Source organism: Macaca thibetana, chromosome 2, assembly GCF_024542745.1.
Source record: "Macaca thibetana thibetana isolate TM-01 chromosome 2, ASM2454274v1, whole genome shotgun sequence".
Lineage (NCBI taxonomy): Eukaryota > Metazoa > Chordata > Mammalia > Primates > Cercopithecidae > Macaca > Macaca thibetana.
Genome location: NC_065579.1, coordinates 140,921,182 through 140,943,802, shown reverse-complemented (window position 1 = coordinate 140,943,802; position 22,621 = coordinate 140,921,182). Strand labels below are relative to the sequence as shown.

Sequence of the window (22,621 nt, the reverse complement as noted above, 5' to 3'; positions counted from 1 at the left end):
CTTGCCAAAAGTAGTGTTCTTTACTTCAGATTTTGAACAAATAAATACTCACATGTCAAAAGCACTGAACTCCAATGTTAAGCGAGCTGGCAGCCCAGCAGAGTCACCTGGACAGAAGCATTATCACATTTTCAATGACAAGTCAGAAATAGCGGCATTCATAACAAAAATGCTTATGAATAGTTTTCTTCTCTTTGTTGAGCCCAAGGCGCTCCATCCAATTTCTGATTATCTATGCTACATAGATAATATATGTATGGATAGATAATAGCAGAATGTGACAGAGCTCTTGTGAATATGAGACATTTGCCAAGAATATAAAAAAGATTCAATGGAAAAAAATATTTCCAATCTCTTCCCCCAGCAATGCTAAGTAACGGGTATTATTTGGATTAATAATTTGAGTTTCACTACTCTCTTCCTTTTTCCCCACAACAAGAGAAAATAAATGAAAATGAACTGAGATCAAAAAGTCAGGAAGTAAAATAGAAACTAGTGAAGAGCACTGATTACAAAAGACAAGGCTGTCTCTTTCTAAAGGAAAGCTGACACTATACTGGAGGACAGAGAGGATAACAGAAGACAATGGAAAATGAAATTTACAATCACCTACCATTGTAGTAATAACCCTTAATGTCCTTGGGAGCTTCATCCAACCGATACTCATTCAGCTTCTTCTGGGTCAACTCATGCCAGAACCCAACATCCAAGGCACTGCTAAAGGGGGCAAACTGCAGTTTAGAGAGTCCAGGATCCCCCGTAGCTGCTGCCATTATTTCTTGCCTACTAAAAAACAAAACAGAACACAGCAAAATAACATATCCATGCAAAACCTGATGAGAGAGAACACTTGTAATAAAGCTTAATTCAAACAAACAAAAAGTAATGAGATGTTTACAGGCTACCTTAAGACACAACTTCTTTTTGGATTGTGGTAAGAAACACATAACATATACTTTACCATCTTCATTATTTTGAAGTGTACAGTTGGGTGGTATTAAGTATAATCACAATGTTGTAAAACAGATCTCCAGAACTTTTTCCTCTTGCAAAACTGGAACTCTATACTCTTTAAACAATAACTCCCCATTTCCTTTCTTCCAGGACCTTGTACCCACCATTCTACTTTCTGTCGATACGGGTCTGACTACTTCATGTAAATGGAATCATACAGTATTTGTGTTTTTATGACTGGCTTATTTCACCTAAGACACAACTTTGAAAACCATCCTAATTGGCCTGTGTTGTCAAGCCGATTCTCCTCACGACAGTGATTTTTCTTTTTTTTTTTTTGAGACGGAGTCTCGCTCTGTCACCCAGGCTGGAGTGCAGTGGCCGGATCTCAGCTCACTGCAAGCTCCGCCTCCCGGGTTTACACTTTTTTTTTTTTTTTTTTTTTTTTTTAATTGAGATGGAGTCTCGCTCTGTAACCCAGGCTGGAGTGCAGTGGCGCGATCTCGGCTCACTACAACCTCCGCCTCCCGGGTTCAAACAATTCTCCTGCCTCAGCCTCCCAAGCAGCTGGGACTACAGGCGCATGCCACCAGGCCCAGCTAATTTTTGTATTTTTGGTAGAGACGGGGTTTCACCGATGACACAGTGATTTTTCTAAGTAATCCTTTGTGGCCTTAATGTTTATGCTTCTTTCTTCCTTGAGTCAGTCTGACTGATGATGCACTACTGTTATTCCTTCTTCGACACAGACACTGTCTCAGAAGATTTTGCCATCTTGTGTGGTCCTGGAGAACTCTGCAAGTACAAAATCTTACATCCCGCTACTCAGAAATACAACAACCCAAACTGTCAGAATTCTGTCTGTATGAGAGCAGTGCTTTAACTCCTCTAGCTGAGGCAGATAATGAGGATACCTTTCTCCCCACCTCCCACAGTACCTAAATTTCTTTGAAATCTCATATTTTATCTTTTCAATGCATGGAAATTTTGTATTTTGTGCCATGATACATATTTTATTATTTCATTTCCCCCCTCAAATCATCTAATAAATTTGACCTTCCTGGCAATCATGCATATGTATGCTGTAACTTTCTATAATCCCTCCACACTCTCAGGGGTAACATACCCCAGTTTGAGAAGGACAATACTAAAGAAATGTGGCAGCTCCAAAAAGCAAATTGATGAGGTCTGTTCACTTTCCCTTCTGTCCAATTACCCCACAACCAGATATACAAATATTTCTGCAGCAGAACATATGAACAGTCATATGGGATACTTTCTTTTTTTTTTTTTTTTTTTTTTGAGACAGGGTCATGCTCTGCTGCCCAGGCTGCAGTACAGTAGCACAATCTCGGCTCACTGTAACCTCAGCCTCCTAAGCTCAAGCAATCCTCCCACCTCAGCCTCCCGAGTGGCTGAGACTACAGGCATGGGCCACCATGACTGGCTGATTTTTCTGTATTTTCAGAAGAGACCAGGTCTTGTCATGTCGCCCAGGCTGGTCTTGAGCTCTTGGACTCATGATCCTTCTGCCCCAGTCTCCCAAAGTGCTGGGATTACAGGCATGAGCCACTGTGCCTGGCCAAATGGGATACATTTTTAAAAGACAGCTCATATCTACTCAGGGAGGTTTTGCTTGAGTTTTGTGCCAAGACTATTAGAAAGCTTTCAGTTTTCCAAACTTGTTGGATTTAGCATTAGAGATAAGGAGCTTTGGATTGATAGAAACTGTATAATGAAATACAAAGCTAGTGCTCCTACATAAAAGGTATTCAAATCAAGAAGAACGGGATGAATGTGGGGCAGAGCCTTGGGAAAGACACCGTGAATAAGATGGGCACCGAGTGATGTTGAAAAGGATGGGTAAGGTGGGGGGGAGAGGATGGGTGGAGGGCAGAAGGAACAAGAAGAGCAGAGGAATACTCATGGCAGAAATGTGGACGCATGAAACCAGCTGTCCTCATGTGGACGGTCTGTGCTGTGCAAGAGCAGCACACACAGAGCTGAGCAGGTGACATGGGTGAACACCTATGGAGAAGCCTCAAATGCAAGGCTAACAAATTTCGGAGTGGGAAGCCAGTGGCAGTCCGGCATGATGAATATGATTCTGCAGTGGGTAAAGGGCTTTGAAGGAGGCAGGCAGGGAAATCAGCTAAGAGCCCAAAAATGTATGAAGACCTGGATTAGAGCAGAGGAGTAAGACTGAAAAGGAGGCCGGGCGCGGTGGCTCAAGCCTGTAATCCCAGCACTTTGGGAGGCCGAGACGGGCAGATCACGAGGTCAGGAGATCGAAACCATCCTGGCTAACACCGTGAAACCCCGTCTCTACTAAAAATACAAAAAGCTAGCCGGGCGAGGTGGCGGGCGCCTGTAGTCCCAGCTACTCCGGAGACTGAGGCAGGAGAATGGCCTAAACCCGGGAGGCGGAGCTTGCAGTGAGCTGAGATCCGGCCACTGCACTCCAGCCCGGGCAACAGAGCAAGACTCCGTCTCAAAAAAAAAAAAAAAAAAAAAAAAAAAAGACTGAAAAGGAGGGGACCCTTGTTGGGGCTGATTTAAAAGAAAAGGTGACCTAAATTGGTATCCTGGTGGACTCAAGAAATGAAAAGAGAGAATAAAGTCCTCGGGGTGTCAAGCCATGAATGGCTAGGAGAATGGCAGCTTGAGTGAAAGACAAGACCCTTGAGAGGCAAAGCAAGTTTCAGAAGAGTAATAATGAAAGACATTTTCAGCTGTGGACAACAGCAGGGCAAAGATAAGCCAAGGAAACTGGACATGGATACTGAGAGAACAGCTCACACAGGTGACAATGATCAGCTCTTAGAAGTTACTCAGAGAAAGAAAAGCCCCACAAAGTCCTAGAGAATGTCCATAGTTAGGGAGTAAAAAGAAATAGAACCAGTAGGCCGGGTGTGGTGGCTCATGCCCATAATCCCAGCACTTTGGGAGGCCAAGGCAGGTGGATCACCTGAGGTCAGGAGTTCAAGACCAGCCTGAACAAAATGGTGAAACCCCATCTCTACTAAAAATACAAAATTAGCTGGGCGTGGTGGCGCATGTCTGTAGTCCCAGCCACCCGGGAGGCTGAGGCAGGAGAACTGCTTGAACCCGGGAGGCGGAGGTTGCAGTGAGCCGAGATTGCGTCATTGCACTCCAGCCTGGGCAACAAGAGTGAAACTCCATCTCAAAAAAAAAAAAAGATAACAGACAGTTGTATATAAACTGCAGACGGTGGTTCCTGGTGCCTTCAAGGTTGTACGTCTGAAGCCTAAAATAAAGTCTGCCTATCTAGAGGTGGCTGGTTCACGAGGTTGGTTGGTCAGTGCTAGTCACGAGGTTGGTAGTCAGTGACAGCTACCTGGAGAAGAGGAAGGAGAAGGCCAAGATCCACTACCAGAAGTAAAAACAGCCCATGAGGCTGCAGAAACAGGCGAAAGAGAATGTGAAGAAAACTGATGAATACAGAGGTCCTCAAGACCATGGGCTCCTGGTCTGAGCCCAATAAAGACTTCTTATTCCTCACGCTTGGCCTGGCCTGCCCCTCCTCCATCACCGCACTGGGATGTGGGGGACCCAGGCGGCAGCCCAGGTACCGAAGGCAGCCTGGGACTTAGAAAGATGCGAAAGAGGAAAGGGCTTTAGTCACTGCCTTTCTGTAGTTATCTGAAACAATTCTAGGAGTTGTGCAGACATAATTTGCCATGACTTACTTGTTCATGAGACAGTTTATAAGAACAACTAGTTACTTCTGTTTCAATATTAGCAAAAGTGAGCTGGAACACTAATTGGAGGGCAGCCCTACCCTGTGAATGAGGCATCTATTTCCCACCTGGTCATATACTATAGACTGTACCTGCTAGGATGTGAGAAAACACACGGGGAGGATATGAGTTTGCTGTTGTACAAACATTATTTATAGAAGCAGAGACTGGGAAAATGTGCAACCAAAGGGGTTCCAGGTATTGCCCTTGTTCCTTCCCTGTACTTTGTAAACAGAAACAAATAAACTACTTTTACAGAGAGAGACAAAAAAAAAAGGCCCAGTGCAGTGGTCCATGCTTGTAATCATAACTCTTTGGGAGGCTGACGCAGGAGGATCACTTGAGCCCAGGAGTTTGAGACCAGCCTGGGCAACATGGTGAGACTCCATTTCTACAAAAAAATTTTAAAATTTGCCGGGTATTGCAGGGCACACCTGTAGTCCCAACTACTCGGGAAGCTGAGGTAGGAAGATAGCTTGAGCCCACCAGGAGGTTGAGGCTGCAGTGAGCCATGATTGCACAAAAGTAATTTGCATAAGAGGCACATCATTTAAATATTTCTGACTTATTTGGCCTAGGGAAATTGTGAACAGAACCCAAGGGCCTATTTCACAAGAGGATATAGTTGATGTTCAGCTGCTGAAACTGTTCCATGACAGGCTGAAAACAGAAAAGTCTTAAGTTGCACAGCAGCATGATGAGGAATCTTCTGGAAATACCTAAATAGGACAATCTATGGTAAAGGTATCACTTAGGAACATACACATCTATGTCACATCACTATAGTCCTTAAGCTGGAAGGGAAGATTTAAGAAGTAATGGTCGGAGGGGAATTTGGGGGGAAGTGAGTCCTAGGTAGTTATTCATGTGTCACTAATCTAAATCCAAACATTACTTACTTCCTGAAAATGTAAGGCTTGCCTGTATAACCCTGGACAGTGCAAGTGAAACTTCGGCCTCTGCTTAGCTTAGAAAGACAAAGGATTGTTTCTATCACACTTCAACATTATATTCAGACACAGTCAAGGAAAGAAATTAACATAGGCATCAATGTAAGTGTGTTTCAATTTTATTTCAAACTATTTCAGGATGTGAAACCCAGGAGTTACACAAGATGGGATTGTGTCACTGCCAATTAAACAGGAAAGGTTTTGATAGGGATTCAACACTGTAATGAACAAGAACTCTAGCAGTGTAAGAAAGCCTGCAGTGGCCAAGAAGTTCAGTCAAGATTAAACTGAAATAGCAGGGTGTGTGGTTAACCAATACAACCCCCCTGGGGCTGTGTCTGCCACCCAAACTTGGTGCAAATTTCAGACTTTAATGAAAATAAAACTGAGTCACTCAGCATGAGTAGGAGCTCAGAAAATGTCACTGAATGAGTACTTATCAAAAGTTTCTGTCCAAATGGACCTAAATCTTTTGTTTTTTAAGATCAAATCCCCACAGGAAACGTTCAGTGGTGTTTGCCTCCGAAGAAGGCTGCTAGAGGGTCAGGAGAGAGGAGTGTAGGGAGACTTATTTTCACTGCAGGACCTTTTTTGCCTCTTAAAGTTTGTATTATGTATATAAAATAACAATATAGAAATAACTAAAATAATTAAAGAAAAAAGTCCTAACCCAATGGCAAGAAGAAGACAAAGAGAGAGAGAAAAAGACTAGCAGTTCGACTGCTTTGGTTCCAAGAAATCATAGCTGGAAGATTCCTGAAACAAGAACCATGTCTTACTCATCTTTCTTCAGGACTGAGCACAGTGCCTGGATCATATTAAGAGCTCAGTAAAGATTGAAATGAAATAATAGCTCTCTTTTCCCACAAAGGGCCAATGGATGGATGCTATATAGTAAGATAAATTTCAGCAGAGTTTAAAACTTACTAATAGCTTGAATTGTCCAAACAGGAAATAGATCAGAGAGACAATGAGCTCTCCATTAGTAGAAGTGTTCAAGCATATATTGGATGATTATTTGCCATGTAATACTGCACAAAGCATTACTGTATCAGGCAGTCAAACAAGACCCGGGTTTTGCAAGCTTTTCCTGAAGAGGGCCAGATAGTAAATATTTTAAGGCACTGCAGGCCTCAAACAGTCTGTTGTGTATTTTATTTTTTTACAACCCTTAAAAAAATGCAAAAAACATTCGTAGTTCCTGGACTACACAAAAAAAGGCCTCAGGCAGGATCTGACCCACAGGCTGTAGTTTGCTGACCTCTGGACTAAATGATCTTCCAAACCTATTATCCTTTGATTCTTTGAAGGTGCCAATAACGTATTTTGTTTTGAAGGAGACTGACATCTTTGGCATAATCTTTTTAAAGGGCAGTAAAGATCAGTGAGGGCTGCTGAGGGCGAAGGCCCGATTCTAAGGCCACATCTGCTGGTCTGCAATAGGCACCTTGTAACGCTGCAAATACTTCTTTATGAACTGGTAAATATAGTCTACTCAAAACATTCACACAACTCTCAGCATCATTAAGCCAAGACGAAGCTCATTTGATATTTATTGAGGCTCATAACGTTCCGGAAAGACTGCATCAGCAGCATTCTACATCCTAAGCAGGCATATGACTACACCTCTGATGGTTTCCTTATGCTTTCTCCCAGACCCCTGTTGTTGCCTTCTGACTTTTCTAGTCCTACTCCACAGCCCTATCACTCCTCACCTGTGACTTGATGCTCCTTAACAGTGGCTCTCGGGCCCCCATGGCCTAGAACCGACCGCCCCTATGTCTGAAAAGTGTTCCCTGTTCTCCCTCGCCTTGCTTCTGTGACTGCCTGGCATTTTGAAAAGCCAGCTCAGAGGTGACCTGCTCGGGAAAGCCTTCTCAGAGGTGCCTTGCCTGTCTTCACTCCCCTCATACTCCTCCCCTGGCAGCTATACTTAATCACTCGTGGCTCTAAGCCACCTAGACAATTGGTATTGTTTTTCAACTCTTTGCTTACCTGTTTGCCTCCACCAAACTTGATTGTAAATTCTACAAATACAGATCCTGGGTCATATTCCTTTCAATGTCCCTAGTTCCTTGCAGAGTGGCTCTCAAACATTACTAGGATGAATTTTAGAAACCTTTTATCAGCCAGACACAGTGGCTCACACCTGCATTCCAGCACTTTGGGAGGCTGAGGCAGGAGGACTGCTTGGGGACAGGAGTTCATGACCAGCCTGGGCAACATAGCAGGACACCATCTCTAGAAAAAATTAATTTACAAATAAAAATAATAATAATAATAAAAGGTTGGGTGTGGTGGCTCACACCTACAATCCCAGCACTTTGAGGGTCTAAGGCGGGAGGACAGCTTGAGCTCAAGAGTTTGAGAACAGCCTGGGCAACATGGGCAACATTCCTTCTCTACGAAAAAAAATTAAAAAGTTAGCTGGTAATGGTGGTGGCATGTGCCTGTGTTCCCAGCTACTTGGGAGACTCAGGCAGAGGATCGCTTAAGCCCGGGAGATTAAGGCTCCAGTAAGCCAAGACAGCACCACTGCACTCCAGCCTAGGTGACAGAGCCAGACCCTGTCTCAGAAAAGAAAAAAAAAACACACAAAACAACAAGGAACTTTCTATAGATATCCTCCCCAAAAGAAACAAAAGAAAGAAATAATCCAAACTTCTATGACTATGAGAACAAACCCCAGAAGCTCATTACCACAGAATATGGAGTAAGGAATGAAGAACATATGACGATATGCCATATAACTTAGGTCTCTAAACCTACTATTGTTTTTTCAGGACAAAGACTTTGGCGGGCAGGAAACATGCATACACAAATCAGTGCAAATAAAACCTTACTCAACTGCATATGAAAGTAGTCAAGAATAAATGTTTCTTTCTGAAAGAGTTCCAGTAGCTACTAGTGACAATATCTGGTCATTAAGATAGCATTTTAATGAAGAGATTAAAGTTAACATCAGCAGCAACGTGACAAACAGACACTGTGTGCTATCTGATAGAATGCCATGGAAAGAACACAGCATCTGTAGTGTTCGGATGAAAATACACAACCTGGATCTCATGGGAGGAAACATCAGATAAACCCAAGCTGAAAAACATTCTACAAAATGACCAGGATTATAGTCTTCAAAAGTGACAAGGTCTTAAAAGTCAAAGGAAGACAAGGAGTTGTCCCAGATTGAAAGACACGACAAAGACGTGACAGCTGGGGGCCACGTGTGATCCTGGAATGATGCTCCACTCTAAAAGCGCATTATTGGGACTAAAACTGAATGGGAATCTCTGGGAGATGGATAAATGGAAGGTCTCTGTCTTATTCTTATAGTATTTCTGTAAGTTTGAAACTGTTCCAAAATAAAATAGTAAGAACAATTTTATCACGCAGACACACACAGCTTTATACTTTGTTCAACAGGCAAAACCAACCAACCTGACAGAAGTTAGAATGGTGATTACAGGGTGAGGTGGGGCTACTGACGGAGAAGGCCATGAGGAAAGCTCCTGGGGAGATGGAAATATTCTATATCTTGAGCTGGGTGGTGGTTACAAGGCATATACCTATGTAAAAAGCCACAGGCTAAACATTTGCAATCAGTGCACTTTATGTGTGTTATCCATGAATAAAGAAGTAAAATAGGGCCAGGTGCAGCGGCTCACACCTGTAATCCCCGCATTTTGGGAGGCTGAAGCAGGAGGATTGCTTGAGCCCAGGAGTTCAAGACCAGCCTGGGCAACACAGTGGGCCCCCATCTCCACAAAAAATTAAAAAATTTGCCAGGCACCTGTAGTCCCAGCTACTTGGGAGGCTGAGGTGAGAGGATCACCTGAACCCAGGAGACTGAGTCTGCAGTGAGCCATGATTGTGCCACTGCACTCCAGCCTGAGTGACAGAGTGAGAACCTGTCTCAGGAAGGAATTTAAAAAAAAAAAAAAAAAAAAAAAAAAGGCCAGGCACAGTGGCTCACACTTGTAATTCTAGCACTTTGGGAGGCCAAAGCAGGATGATCACTTGAGCCCAGGGGTTCAAGACCAGTCTGGGCAACATAGTGAGACCCCCCATCTCTACAAATAATTTTTAAAAATTATTATGGAGTGGCCAGGCGCGGTGGCTCACGCCTGTAATCCCAGCACTTTGGGAGGCCAAGGCGGGAGGATCACAAGGTCAGGAGATCGAGACCACGGTGAAACCCCGTCTCTACTAAAAATACAAAAAATTAGCCGGGCGCGGTTGTGGGCGCCTGTAGTCCCAGCTACTCGGGAGGCTGAGGCAGGAGAATGGCGTGAACCCGGGAGGCGGAGCTTGCAGTGAGCCGAGATCGCGCCACTGCACTCCAGCCTGGGCGACAGAGCGAGACTCCGTCTCAAAAAAAAAAAAAAAAATTATTATGGAGTGGTGGTGCACGCCTGTGGTCCCGACTACTCAGAAGGCTGAGACGGGAGGATCACCTGAGCCCAGGTAATCCAGGCTGCAGTGAGCCATGACTGCACCACTGTATTCCAGCCTGGGCAACAGAGCAAGACCCTGTCTCGAAAAATAAAATAAAATAAAAAAGTCGAATAAAACTCCTATCTTTAAACTATACCAGTCCTACGAAGAGAACCCAACAGTTAACAGATGACCTACTTAAATTTAGCTTTGGTAAAAAGCAATTCATTACTCTAAATAAGGAGCCTAAATGGGAAATCATTTCCATAAAGTTTTCTGGCATTTTGTTAAAGAAGCTAAGGATGGAAGTATTTGGGCCTGGCTGCTTATAGAATTAATTGAAGCAGAAGTGCTTCCTGGAGTGAGATTGCCCAACCATTCTCCCTCTAGGATTGGACACAGCAATTATCAAGCCAGTGTAGAATTTTTTAAAATGAAGACGTGTAGGATATTTTTTAAATGAAGAAATATAGGATTTTTTAAATGAAGAAGTAATTCACTTTAAAGTGAAGAAGTAATTGTAGAAAATAAACAACAGAGGGAGAGAAAAAAGCAAAAAAACAAAGCCAGGTGCGGTGGCTCATGCCTATAATCCCAACACTTTGGGAGGCCAAGGCGGGTGGATCACGAGGTCAGGAGGTCAGGACCATCCTGGCTAACACGGTGAAACCCCGTCTCTACTAAAAATACAAAAAATTAGCCGGGCGTGGTGGCGGGCACCTGTAGTCCCCGCTATTCGGAAGGTTGAGGCAGGAGAATGGTGTGAACCCGGGAGGCGGAGCTTGCAGCGAGCAGAGATCGCACCACTGCACTCCAGTCTGGGCAACAGAGCGAGGATCCATCTAAAACAAACACACAAGCAAACAAAACAAAAACAAAAAGAACCTGTCTTTAGGGGAAACTAGACACATAGGCCACTAGTTTCCATAAACCAGTCTGACAATGTTAAAAATTATCACACTCTAATTTTTCAGTGTGTGTTTTAGTTTTTTGTCTGTTTGCTTTAGGAGAGCAGGGGAGTTTTTTTCTGTTTGTTTTTGAGACGGAGTCTCGCTCTGTCGTCCAGGCTGGAGTGCAATGGTGTGATCTCAGCTCACTGCAACCTCCGTCATGCGCCACCATGCCCAGCTAATTTTTGTATTTTTAGTAGGGTTTCATTATGTTGGCCAGGCTGGTCTCGAACTCCTGACCCCAGGTGATCCACCTGCTTTGGCCTCCCAAAGTGCTAGGATTATAGGAGTGAGCCACCGTGTCCACCATGAGCAGGGGAGTTTTTAATGGTTCAGGGAAAGGATGCTAAAAGCAGAGGTAATGTAATGCAGTCAGGTATCCGGTCCTTCAGTCAGATAAACCCGAGTGTGGATTCCACCTCCACCTCCCATTGGCTGAGAAGCCTAAGGCAGGTTAGGGTGGGTTCCTTCACCCCCCTGCACCTGGATTTACTCAGGTGTAAGATAAAGACAGGTATACCTACTCCAGAACTTGCTGGGAGGGCTAAATGTTTGTGACGTGCTTATTACAGTGCCTGGCATACAGCAAGCAGTCAATAAAAGGTAGCTGCTGGTAGTTTTTCTTGTCGCTGCCCCATATTAGCCAACAATGCCTGACTAATGTGGTTCCTATTCCCCATGCTCACTATGAAAATTTCCTCTGCCTAAAACACACCTCATTTAAAGCCTACCTCCCTCAAAAGAGCGCTGCAATCACAACAGAGGCTTAATTAAAAGGAAATGGTCAGTCTCCCACTACAGGTCATCAAGAAGTCCAAAAGAACAAGTTCTAAAGGGCAGCGAGCACTCAGTGTCCGATTTCTCTGAGCCCATGTGGGGCCATTCACTTAGCAGAAGTGCCAGAATAACTGCAATTTGGCCCTGAAGTGCCTTCTCTGGGCCAAAATGGAACACATAGAGCAGGCTTCTATTCTCATTTTCCCAGCTGCGGGGCTGCAAGCTCTCGCAGTCATTAAAATAAGCACCAAACCACATGACCAAGTCCCGCTGACAAACAGCATATGTTCTTAGCTGCTGATGTGTAAAAAGGAGGTGGAAATCACCAGGAGTTGGGAGGGGGCTGCTTTGGCATATGGAGCCAATGTACATTTTATAGACAAATGATGCTTCTGCAACCTCATGAGTTTCGGAAACAATCTGCAAGGCTGTTAAAGAGGGAGGTTTAAAGCCTTCTCTTCCAAAAGAAGGAAAAAAGTTCTAAACTTAGAAGAAAGAGTAGGCTCTACCGGAAGATGAGAACTCAGGACTCCTACAGGGAAACCAGCTGGGTATGGAAACCTCACTTCCTTTTAAAAGTTGCATTAGAGTCAAGATGTCCCTGAGCCAAACTAACATCTCCACAAGACATCAAGTCATCAAGCCAGACAAATGGGTCTGTGACTGTGCTTTCTGGTGATTTCTGTGGTAACAGCTGATCACACTGGCAGTTAGGAAAATTGCTATGATGGGTGAGTTGTCCTCCTCACCTCCGAGCCACCTCTGAATCAACGGGATTTCTTCTTCAGTGGGTCAACCAGGGAACAAGCAGTCACATCCACAGTCTTCAAACTCTATCTGTCCTTCTCATTGGTTACTTCCAGGAGCTGTTTTTCTTTTATTTTGGTTTCCTTCTGCTATAATATCTTTCACCTTCACATGCAATCTGGTGTCCATCAGCCTGAGTTTTTGAGAATGGATGCACTGGATACCAGCATTATGGGGTTTGAGAAGCCTACATGGGAGGGATAGTGACAGCTGAGAAAATGTGGGAAAGAGGAGAGAGGAAGTAATACTGCCAGGAAGATGGAGGGCAGTGTGTCTCCTTCTGAGTCCTTTTGTTACCTCCACTGATCAACAGTGTTGCCCATTCCTCTGTTCATCTGAGAGACAGTCACCTGGATTCGTCTGAATCACTGTGGAGCCCTATGCCAACCAACAACTAAAATCTAAGATGGTTTCCTAAAAGCTGGCTGAGTTATGAAGGCTTGCTTCTAAAAAACAACATCTCTGTGGTTTTCATTTCTGGTGATCTTTAAAGAATCCTAAGAAATGGGAGAGGTACTGAAAAACTGGCTCGAACAAAGGCCTGATTTCAGATTTTCAAAATGTTTGATTTTTCTTTTTTTCTTTTCTTTCTTTTTTTTTTTTTTTCGAGACAGAGTTTCACTCTTGTTGCCTAGGTTGGAGTGCAATGGCATCTCAGCTCACTGCAACCTCCACCTCCCACGTTCAAGCGATTCTCCTGCCTCAGCCTCCCAAGTAGCTGGGATTACAGGTGCCCGTCACTACGCCCAGCTAATTTTTTATATTTTTAGTAGAGATAGGGTTTCACTATATTGGCCAGGCTGGTTTCAAATTCCTGACCTCAGGCGATCCACCTGCCTCAGCCTCCCAAAGTACTGGGATTACAGGTGTGAGCCACCGTGCCAGCCTGATTTTGCAAAGATAAGAATAAAGATGGGTTCTAAAGACCACTGGATGGAAGTTTTGCTCCCAGGATAGGCCCATATGGGCCACTCTAGTCCACTTAGCACCTTTGTACAATCAGAAAATTACACCCGTTTCAAGATTTTACTTCCTTTAGAGAAATGTTGTAATATACTGATTAGGTTAGCTCAAGACATAGTAGCCTTCTCTGCCACTGTCATTACAAAAGTGCACCCACAATACCTACGATATAAATGGAACGCCCTTTGATGTGGCCTCTTGTGCAGTGCACAGCCTACATAACTGTATGAGGCAGCCCTAAGTCATCACAAGAGGCCAATATGGTTTCTCTAAGAAAAAGTCATGACAGAGTAACTGCATTCCTACCTTGATCAGGGAAGAATCATAGACACAGGACACACAGGTCTCAGAAATGTCTCTCACAAGGTTGCTCTAGAAATCCCGGTAGACAAGATGAAGATACAGGAATTGAATCCTGACATAATTAGAGGGATTAAGAACTGGTAAAATAATCTTATTCAAAGGATCTTGGTTACTGAATTAATTAATGTTAATTAGAAAGGAGCTAATAGCAGCAGGTCTTTGGCTTGGTCTCTGGGCCTGTCCAATTTATTTTATTTATTCACATGAATGAATATTTATCAACATTTACTAAGTATTTCATGTGCACTGAACCCTATGCTGGGGCTAAAAGCAGGGGGAATAGGCAAATAAATAAATATAGTCAATATTCTTATTGCCATATTTTACCAATAGCTTGGATAATGATATAGATTTGCTTATCAGTTTCATACACATCATGACACAAGAAGAAACAGGCAATATAAGTGACTAAAATTCAGGATAAAAAAAGATTCCGACCATCTGGAATGGCAGGCCTATTTTAACAAGATTTGAAATTTTATAGCAGTAAATCTAGGGCTTTAAATCTAAGTTCAAGAAAACAATTGGACAAGGCAGATGGTCTACTAGACCGGAAAAAGCATAGGTTCATAAGCCAGAGAGACCTGAGTTCACATTCTGTCTCTGCTACTTTCTAGCCACACCACCTTGGACACGTCATTAACTTCTCCGAGTCTGTTTCCTCTTCTGTTAGACAGGGATACCACCTACTGTGCAGAATTATTGTGAGGATTCAACTAGAAAATGCATACATCTGGCCCATAGGAGGCACTCAAAAAGCAGGACTAACATCATATTGTTTACCAGTAACATGCCTGGCCAACATGGCGAAACCCTGTCTCTACTAAAAACACAAAAAAGGGCCGGGCATGGTGGCAGGTGCCCATAATCCCAGCTACTCGGAAGGCTGAAGGTTGAGAATTGCTTGAACCCAGGAGGCGGAGGTTGCAGTGAGCTGAGATCGCACTACTGCACTCCAGCCTGGGTGATAGAGCAAGACTCTGCCTCAAAAGAAAAGAAAAGAAAAGAAATTGGGGTTTCCATTATAGTTATTTCTTCAATAAACAGTTACATTATATACTTGTCCCTGTGCTACATTTCAGGGTTCAATGGCAAAAAAAACTACGGTCCCCACCTTTAAAGAGCTAACAATTTTGAAGCCAAAACAGACGGCAAAACAGAAGAGGAATCAGAGTATAGCAATTTGGAGGTAAAACAAATACAGTGTAGCCTGGTGTTGGTATAAAATGTTACAGGAGGAAGGACATCTAAATTAGACTGATGAGGCAACAGTGTTTCCTATAGAAACCCTTAAGCTAAGGTGTGTTTGTTTGTTTGTTTGTTTGTTTTTGAGATGGAGTCTTAAGACAGAGTCTGGCTCTGTCACCCAGGCTGGAGTGCGGTGGCGCAATTTCGGCTCACTGCAACCTCCGCCTCCTGGGTTCAAGCGTTTCTCCTGCCTCAGCCTCCTGAGGAGCTGGGATTACAGGCACCCACCAACATGCCTGGCTAATTTTTGTATTTTTAGTAGAGACGGGGTTTTACTATGTTGGTCAAGCTGGTCTCGAACTCCTGACCTTGTGATCTGGCCACTTCAGCCTCCCAAAGTGCTGGGATTACCGGTGGGAGCCACCACACCTGGCCAAGCCAAGGTTTTAAGAATGTCCTATAGAAACCCTTAAGCCAAGGTGTTAAGAACATCCAAGAAGATTCTCAACAGGGGCCCTATTGGCATGTTGGATGGGACAATTCTTTTTTGTTTAGAGCTATTCCTGCACATTGCAGAATGTTGAGCATCTCTGGCTCTCTCTCAATAAATGCAGTAATGCCCTCTGGTCAATGTCACAAAACAAAGCAAAATAAAACAGCTCCACAAACTTCCAAACTCGCTGTTGATGGCTGGGAAAGGGGCGGGCGGGGGGGGGGGTTAGATGGCAGCACTAGCCCCACGCAAGGACCCCTGGATTAGGAGGCTAGAGGCAGGAACTGGGGACTCTCCAGGCAAAGGAAGGAAGCTGACTCAGCTCCACATCAACTACAGAAACACCCCATGGCCTCTGCATAAGCTTAGAATTTTCTTGGCCACCTCCACATATCCATCATCTAGTGATTTTCTTTGCTCACTTTTCAAATCACAGCTCAATCATCACTTCTGAGGGAAGCCTTCCCTGACTCCCTCAGCTTCTGATTAGGTTGATCCTCCTGTATTCTAGTCCTCAAAAAGCACCAACTACCTCACCTTCATAGCACACACGCAGTTATCCTCCTCGGTAGAATAAAAATTCTATGAGAAAGGAAAAATGTCAGCTTCCCATTTTCCCACATTCATCAATGTTTTTCTAGCACCTGACTTAGCACCTCATAGGTGCCCAATAAATACCTGATGACTGAAACAATGAATAAATGAAAATTCTATGAGAAAGGAACCGTGTCAGCTTCTGATTTTCCCCTATTCATCGTTGTTTTTCTAACACCAGTCTTAGCACCTCATAGGTGCCCAATAAATACTTGTTGATGACTGAAACAATAAATGAATGAAACAGGATGGTATGTTTGAGAAAATACAAATGAGTTCTGTTGCAGAAAGTCAGGGACCCCGAACCGAGGGACCAGCTGGAGCAGTGGCAGAGGAACATAAATTGTGAAGATTTCATTTTAATATGGGCATATATCAGTTCCCAAATAATACTTTTATAATTTCTTACACCTGCCTTTACTTCAATCTCTGAACATAAATTCTGAAGATTTCATTTTAATATGGACATTTATCAGTTCCAAAAATTAATACTTTTATAATTTCTTATGCCTGTATTTACTTTAATCTCTTAATCCTGTTACCTTCATAAACTGAGAATGTACATCACCTCAGGACCACTATTGTGTTAACTGTACAAACTTATTGTAAAACGTGTGTTTAAACAATATGAAATCAGTGCACCTTGAAAAAGAACAGAATAAGAGCGATTTTCATGGAACAAGGGAAGACAACCATAAGGTCTCACTGCCTGCAGGGTCAGGCAGAATACAGCCATAATTTTCCTCTTGCAGAGAGCCTATAAATGGACCTGCAAGTAGGGAAGATATTACTAAGTTCTTTTCCTAGCAAGAAATATTAATAATTAAGACCCTGGGAAAGGAAAGCATTCCTGGAGGGAGGTCTATAAATGGTGACTCTGGAAGTGTCTGTCTCATGAGGTTGAGATAAGGACTGAAATACGCCCTGGTCTCCTGCAGTACCCTCAGGCTTACTAGGATTGGGAAACCCTGCCCTGGTAAATTTGAGGTCAGACTGGTTCTCTGCTCTCGAACCCTGCTTTCTGTTGTTTAAGATGTTTATCAAGATAATATGTGCACCGCTGAACAAAGACCCTTATCAGGAGTTTCTGATTTTGTCCTTGACCTGTTTCCTCAGAAGCATGTGATCTTTGTTCTCCTTTTTGCCCTCTGAAGCATGTGATCTTTGTGACCTACTCCCTATTCGTATAGCTCCTCCCCTTTTGAAGTCCTTAATAAAAACCTGCTGGTTTTGCAGCTCAGGTGGGCATCACAGTCCTACCGATATGTGATGTCACCCCCGGAGGCCCAGCTGTAAAATTCCTCTTTGTACTCTTTCTATTTCTCAGCTGGCTGACACTTACGGAAAATAGAAAGAACCTACGGTGAAATATTGGGGGCAGGTTCCCCCAATAGAGTTCTATATGGCAGCAAGCAGAGGCACATGGGGCAGAGTAGATGGACCATGCCATAAAAGCAGGCAAAGGCTATATCATGAAAAGCCTTATGTGAAAAGCTATGCATTTGTATTTCTGCATAGATCTCTATCGTAGTAAAGGCAATCCATAGCAGTAAGGACTGGACTCCTGAGGCAGGGCAACCAGCTGGGAGGCTGTGCAGAAAGACAGGTGGGAAGGGAGGGAGGCCTGAACTGAGGGAGCAAGGGAGGAAATGGAGGCGATGTGTGTCAGGAGATAGCAACAAAGTCAAATCTATAGAACTCTGATGAATGCCTGGGCTTGGAAGATGGAAAGGAGGGATAGTACCAGAGGAAGAGTCTGAGATGACTCTCAGGGTTCTGTTTTGGATGACTAAATGGAAGGAGGGGAATTGGCAAGATTTAAGAACAGAGAAAGAACGGCAGGTTCAAAGGGAAGATGAGGAGCTTAGTTTTAGACTTGTTTGAGTTTGAGGGTAGCACTCAGGAGAGATCTGGGCTCATGATACAGAACAGGGGTCATGAGCATATAAACAAGTTTGAAGCTGGGGTTGAGAAGAACATAGTAGAGGGCAGAGTCTTGGCAAAAAATGGCATGTGAGGGACAAAGGGGAAGAAAAGAGCCCACAATGGAAACTGCGGGACAAATGGCCAGAGAGATAATACAAAGTAGGACTGGGTTTTCCTAAGTGAGGGGCAAGGTCAGCAATGTCAGATGTGCCAAGAAAAATAAGGAAGGAAAAGTGGTCAGGTATTCTGGCTATGTCGAGGTCTGATGACTTTGGGGAGTGGTGGGACGAGAGCAAGATTGTAGCCATGACTTAGGGAAGTAGAGGTAGCAACTCTAGATAACTCTTCCAAGAAAGGTGGCTGGGTAAAAGAGGCGGGACAGGGTGCAGCATAGGTTAATCGGAGGGTTTTTGTTTTTTCCAAAACGAGAGTAAACAGAGAATATTTAAATGAGAAGGGTTGATGAAACAGGAAAGAAAATGAACAAATGATGGAACCCAGTCCTTGAGGCAAAGGAGGAGATAGGATCTCAAGCACAAATAGAGGACTTAGTCTTAAACACCATTTCTTTCATAGAATTAAAGGCAAAAGGATAGGGTCAGCTAAAGATCAGCTGGCAAAGGATAGAAGAGGAAGTTGAGACGCCTTAATTGATGGCTGCAACTTAGTGGAGCAAAAGTCAAGGTAGGAGGTTGAGGAGAGGAATGAATATGTGGAAGAGGAGTGAATATGTGGAAGACATAAAGGGAAACAGGCAAGTGACCTGCCTGAGGATATGGGGAGGGCTGAGCCACGCTGAGGGCCTATTTGGTGGCACACTAGTGTAATAGTGTCAAAAGCACAATGTGTCTACTATGGAGCTGGCAGGGCTTTAGGTTACCACAAGAAAAGTGCAGTCTTGCTCTGCATGGTTAGAGTCCTCAAGGAAAGAGAACTCCCTTTCTGTACCACACACTCAAACACAGGCTGACAAACCGGAGCAAGTTCAAGGATGGTAACTGGGATGAAGGTGTGAGGAAATCCCAAAAGTGATCATTCTGAAGCTGGTCTGAGACAGAGTGAATAGGCTGTTCCTTAGTCTTCCAAGATCATGGAAATACATATTGATTACCAATTAACAGAGCAGCACCTCCAGTATTTATTGTCCCTTGATTATACAATCAGGCCTTAATCGCACTGGAGAAGGGTGGGGAGATCAGGAGACAGAAAGAGGAGAGGAAGCGGTGGCTTATGCCTGTAATCCCAGCACTTTGGGAGGCCAAGGCGGGCGGATCACGAGGTCAGGAGATCGAGACCACCTGGCTAACAGTGAAACCCCGTCTCGACTAAAAAAATACAAAAAGTTAGCCAGGCATGGCGGCAGGTAGTCCCAGCTACTCGGGGGGCTGAGGCAGGAGAATGGTGTGAACCTGGGAGGCGGAGCTTGCAGTGAGCCCAGATCGCGCCACTGCACTCCAGCCTGGGCAACAGAGTGAGACTCCATCTCAAAAAAAAAAAAAAAAAAGGAGAGGAAGACATTGGTGAACTTCATTTCCATGGGTAGAAGTGGACGACAGAGGCAAACTGACTTCCAAATAAAATCAAGAGGTCAGGGCTAATTTCTGCCCTCCCGCCACCAACATACTGATTCTTGTCTCCTTCCTCTGTTTCATCCCATCAGTTACCAAAGTCCAGCAAATACCACCCCCTTAATCTCTCAACTCCTCCCACCTCTCTCCATCTCCACTGTCACTGCCTTCATCCAGATCTTCATCCTGATATCTGGATCACTGCAACTGTACCCAACTGGTCCCCTGCTTGTCTTCTTCTGTCCAGTGTAACCACCACATTGCTGCCTGGGTAATTTAAAACATGAGAGGATGTCCCACCTGTTTTAAAATCTTCAGTGTCCTGCTCTCCACCCCCGCCCCCACATTTTAGAGTCCAACCTTCTAGGCCTGGCAATATTAATAACTACTGTTTATTATTTATCATCTACCAGTGCCAAGTGAGTAATATATCACCTCATTCGGTTTTTATTTCCCCTTCATAGAGATGAGGAAACTGAAGCTTAGAAAGGAAGTGACTTGCCCAGGGTCACAAAACTAGTTCAGTGGCAATGCGAATACTGGCAGGCAGCTATCTTGGATCCCAAAGTCTATGTGCTCTTAACATGCTACTGTCCACAGCGTCCTTCACAATGTGGCCAGTGCTTACCTTTCCAGTCACCTCTCATCCTACACCTCCACACTGCCACTCCGGTGAACCACAAGCAGGCCATGCATTCTCACCTCTAGCCCTTTGCTCATACCACTTCGAACCACTCTTCACCTGTAAAATCTTGTTCATCCTTTAGGTCTTGGCTAAAGCAGCACTTCCTCACTGAAACCTTTTTTGATGAGTCAGCCTGACTTTTGAGTACCCTAAGTTATCCTCTACCAAACCTCCGTAATAGCTCCATACCATACCGTTGCTATCTCCTTGACTTAAAAAAAGGTAAACTCTTTGGGGACAGGGATGTGTATCTTACTCATTTTTGTATTCCCAGCTTGCAGTGCAGTGCCAGACACACAGCTGAAGCTCAATAAATGTTTATTCTCTATAATGAGATGCTGGCTGGGAACAGAAAAGGGAACCTATGGTTGAATAATGGAAAGTCCAGTACTCAGCTCTTAAAGGATTTCAAAATCATGTCACATGAGGGCAGGAAGGAGCTGGCCAAGATAAACGGAAGGGGAAGGGGAGATGTTCTAAGCAGCAGAAGCAAAGGGCTATAGGTGAGACACACCTGCAAGCAGCTTAACAAGACTGGAGCAGCGTTGGGGGATGGGAGAGCAGTTCAGCAACATGAGCCATTCCAAGACTGGCCTTTTTTTTATTCAAGTGTTAGGTCATTTCCTCAGGGAAGCTATCCCTGACCAGCTAGCTTTTATGCTTCCCCCAATTACTCTCCATCCCATGACCCTGTTTCTTTTTGTAGTACGTTTCAGAATCTGAAACACCTACCAACCCTCATTGACAATGCCGCCACCGCTGGCACCACCACTATTATTAGAAGGTGCCATGAAACAGGTTTACTGATAGATCACCAGTGCCCACAATAATGCCAGGCAATAACAGGCAAATACGTGTTTCATTCATTCATCCAACAAATATGTATTGAGCATATATAAAATGCTAGGCATTGCTCTATATGCTGGGGATATAACAAAACACGACAAAATTTGCTGTCGTCGTTAAGTTTACTATCAGCAAATACGTTAAATATGCTTAGCCTAGAGAAGAAAAAGTGAGAGGAAGACGACAAACTAGCAGCTTTCAATGATGTATAGGGCAATTAAATGCAGGGATGATTCCAAGAGCCTAAAGAAGGAACAGTGAGCTAAGACTACTGAGTAGCTGCTTTCAGCTCAACCTAAGACTCAGAACTGGGGAAGGACCAAACAGGAGCAACCAGAAGTAGAAAGCTTTCTGTCACTGAAGATATCTGGCCAGTGGGCAGAGGTGTCAGAGAAAAAAATCTAAGTAGACAATGAAAAAGGGAGCCTGGGATCCACAGGTCCCAAACTGGCAGCCACAGATATGACTGGTTACAGCTGAACAGCGTTTTGTAAAAATTGAGTTGCCAATGTTTTTAAAAAACAGAATTACTTGCCAATTTTTTAAAAATGGCATCAGTCGCCAGTGTTTAAAAATCAGGAAATTGCACGCACGTGCACACACACACAGTTTGGCTTTTACTTCTCCAACATCATGCACGTTAGTACTGTACTTATAAAATTCATTTCGGTAAAATTAAAAGTTTGACTCTATTTCTGACAAATGTTCTAACACCTGCATTTACCTTACCGGATTGATTCTTATTGTGCATTATTTTTTAACCCCGTAACCAAGGAATCGAGAATCTTCTTTCTCAGAAAGTAAACTTATTTAACCTCCTCACTTAACAAATGACGGAGTATCATTCCCATTTTACAGATGAGGAAAAAGCAGCTTAAAAGAGGAAGGAACGTGCCAGAGACAGCAAAGCCAGACACAGCCAGGCTAGGAATCCAAATGTCCTATCTCCCGTGGTCCAACACTGAAGATTCTGAGCATTGCCTACCAAGAAGACAGGAGGGGCTAACTTAGGAAATCAGCACGAGCTTCCTAGTCAGAAGACCCCGGACTGAACCAGTCTGAGGGGACGCGGCTACAGACGAAGGGCGCCCGCCGTAATCAGTGAGTCCCTGGAGGAGGAAGGACCACCCAGAAGCTGGCAGAGGAAGACCCTGAGACCTGCTGTGACCCTCGCCCTCCCTGGAGAGCTCGCCCCTTGACTCCAGGCTTCCAAAACCGGCCCAGCAAGACCCCACTACACCCTCGCTCGCCGCTGCTCACTTACCGCCGCTCAACTTCCGGCAACCACAGCTTTCTCTGAGGCGCGCGCCCCGATGACGCAACGCGGCCCTGCCCGCGCCTGCCACCAGGAAGCGGCGCGCGTGC

The 22,621-nt window shown here is 44.2% G+C and overlaps 1 protein-coding gene across 5 annotated transcripts in view; it reads right to left on the bottom strand.

Moving 5' to 3' along the window:
• The window catches only part of ATG7 (autophagy related 7), a 268,195-nt gene extending 245,574 nt beyond the window's left edge, over window positions 1-22,621 (bottom strand). Inside the window, exons 1-3 of one of the 5 annotated variants that reach the window (XM_050781456.1) lie at window positions 22,521-22,621; window positions 614-783; window positions 53-107 (exon numbers count right to left, since the gene is read on the bottom strand). In XM_050781456.1, coding sequence (XP_050637413.1) covers window positions 53-107; window positions 614-773 — 215 coding nt within the window. In that variant the 5' untranslated portion in view covers window positions 774-783; window positions 22,521-22,621. Of the gene's footprint in view, window positions 1-52; window positions 108-613; window positions 787-12,572; window positions 13,329-22,520 lie in introns of those variants that run through there. The other 4 variants (XM_050781460.1, XM_050781457.1, XM_050781459.1 and 1 more) reach the window with 4 other exon arrangements.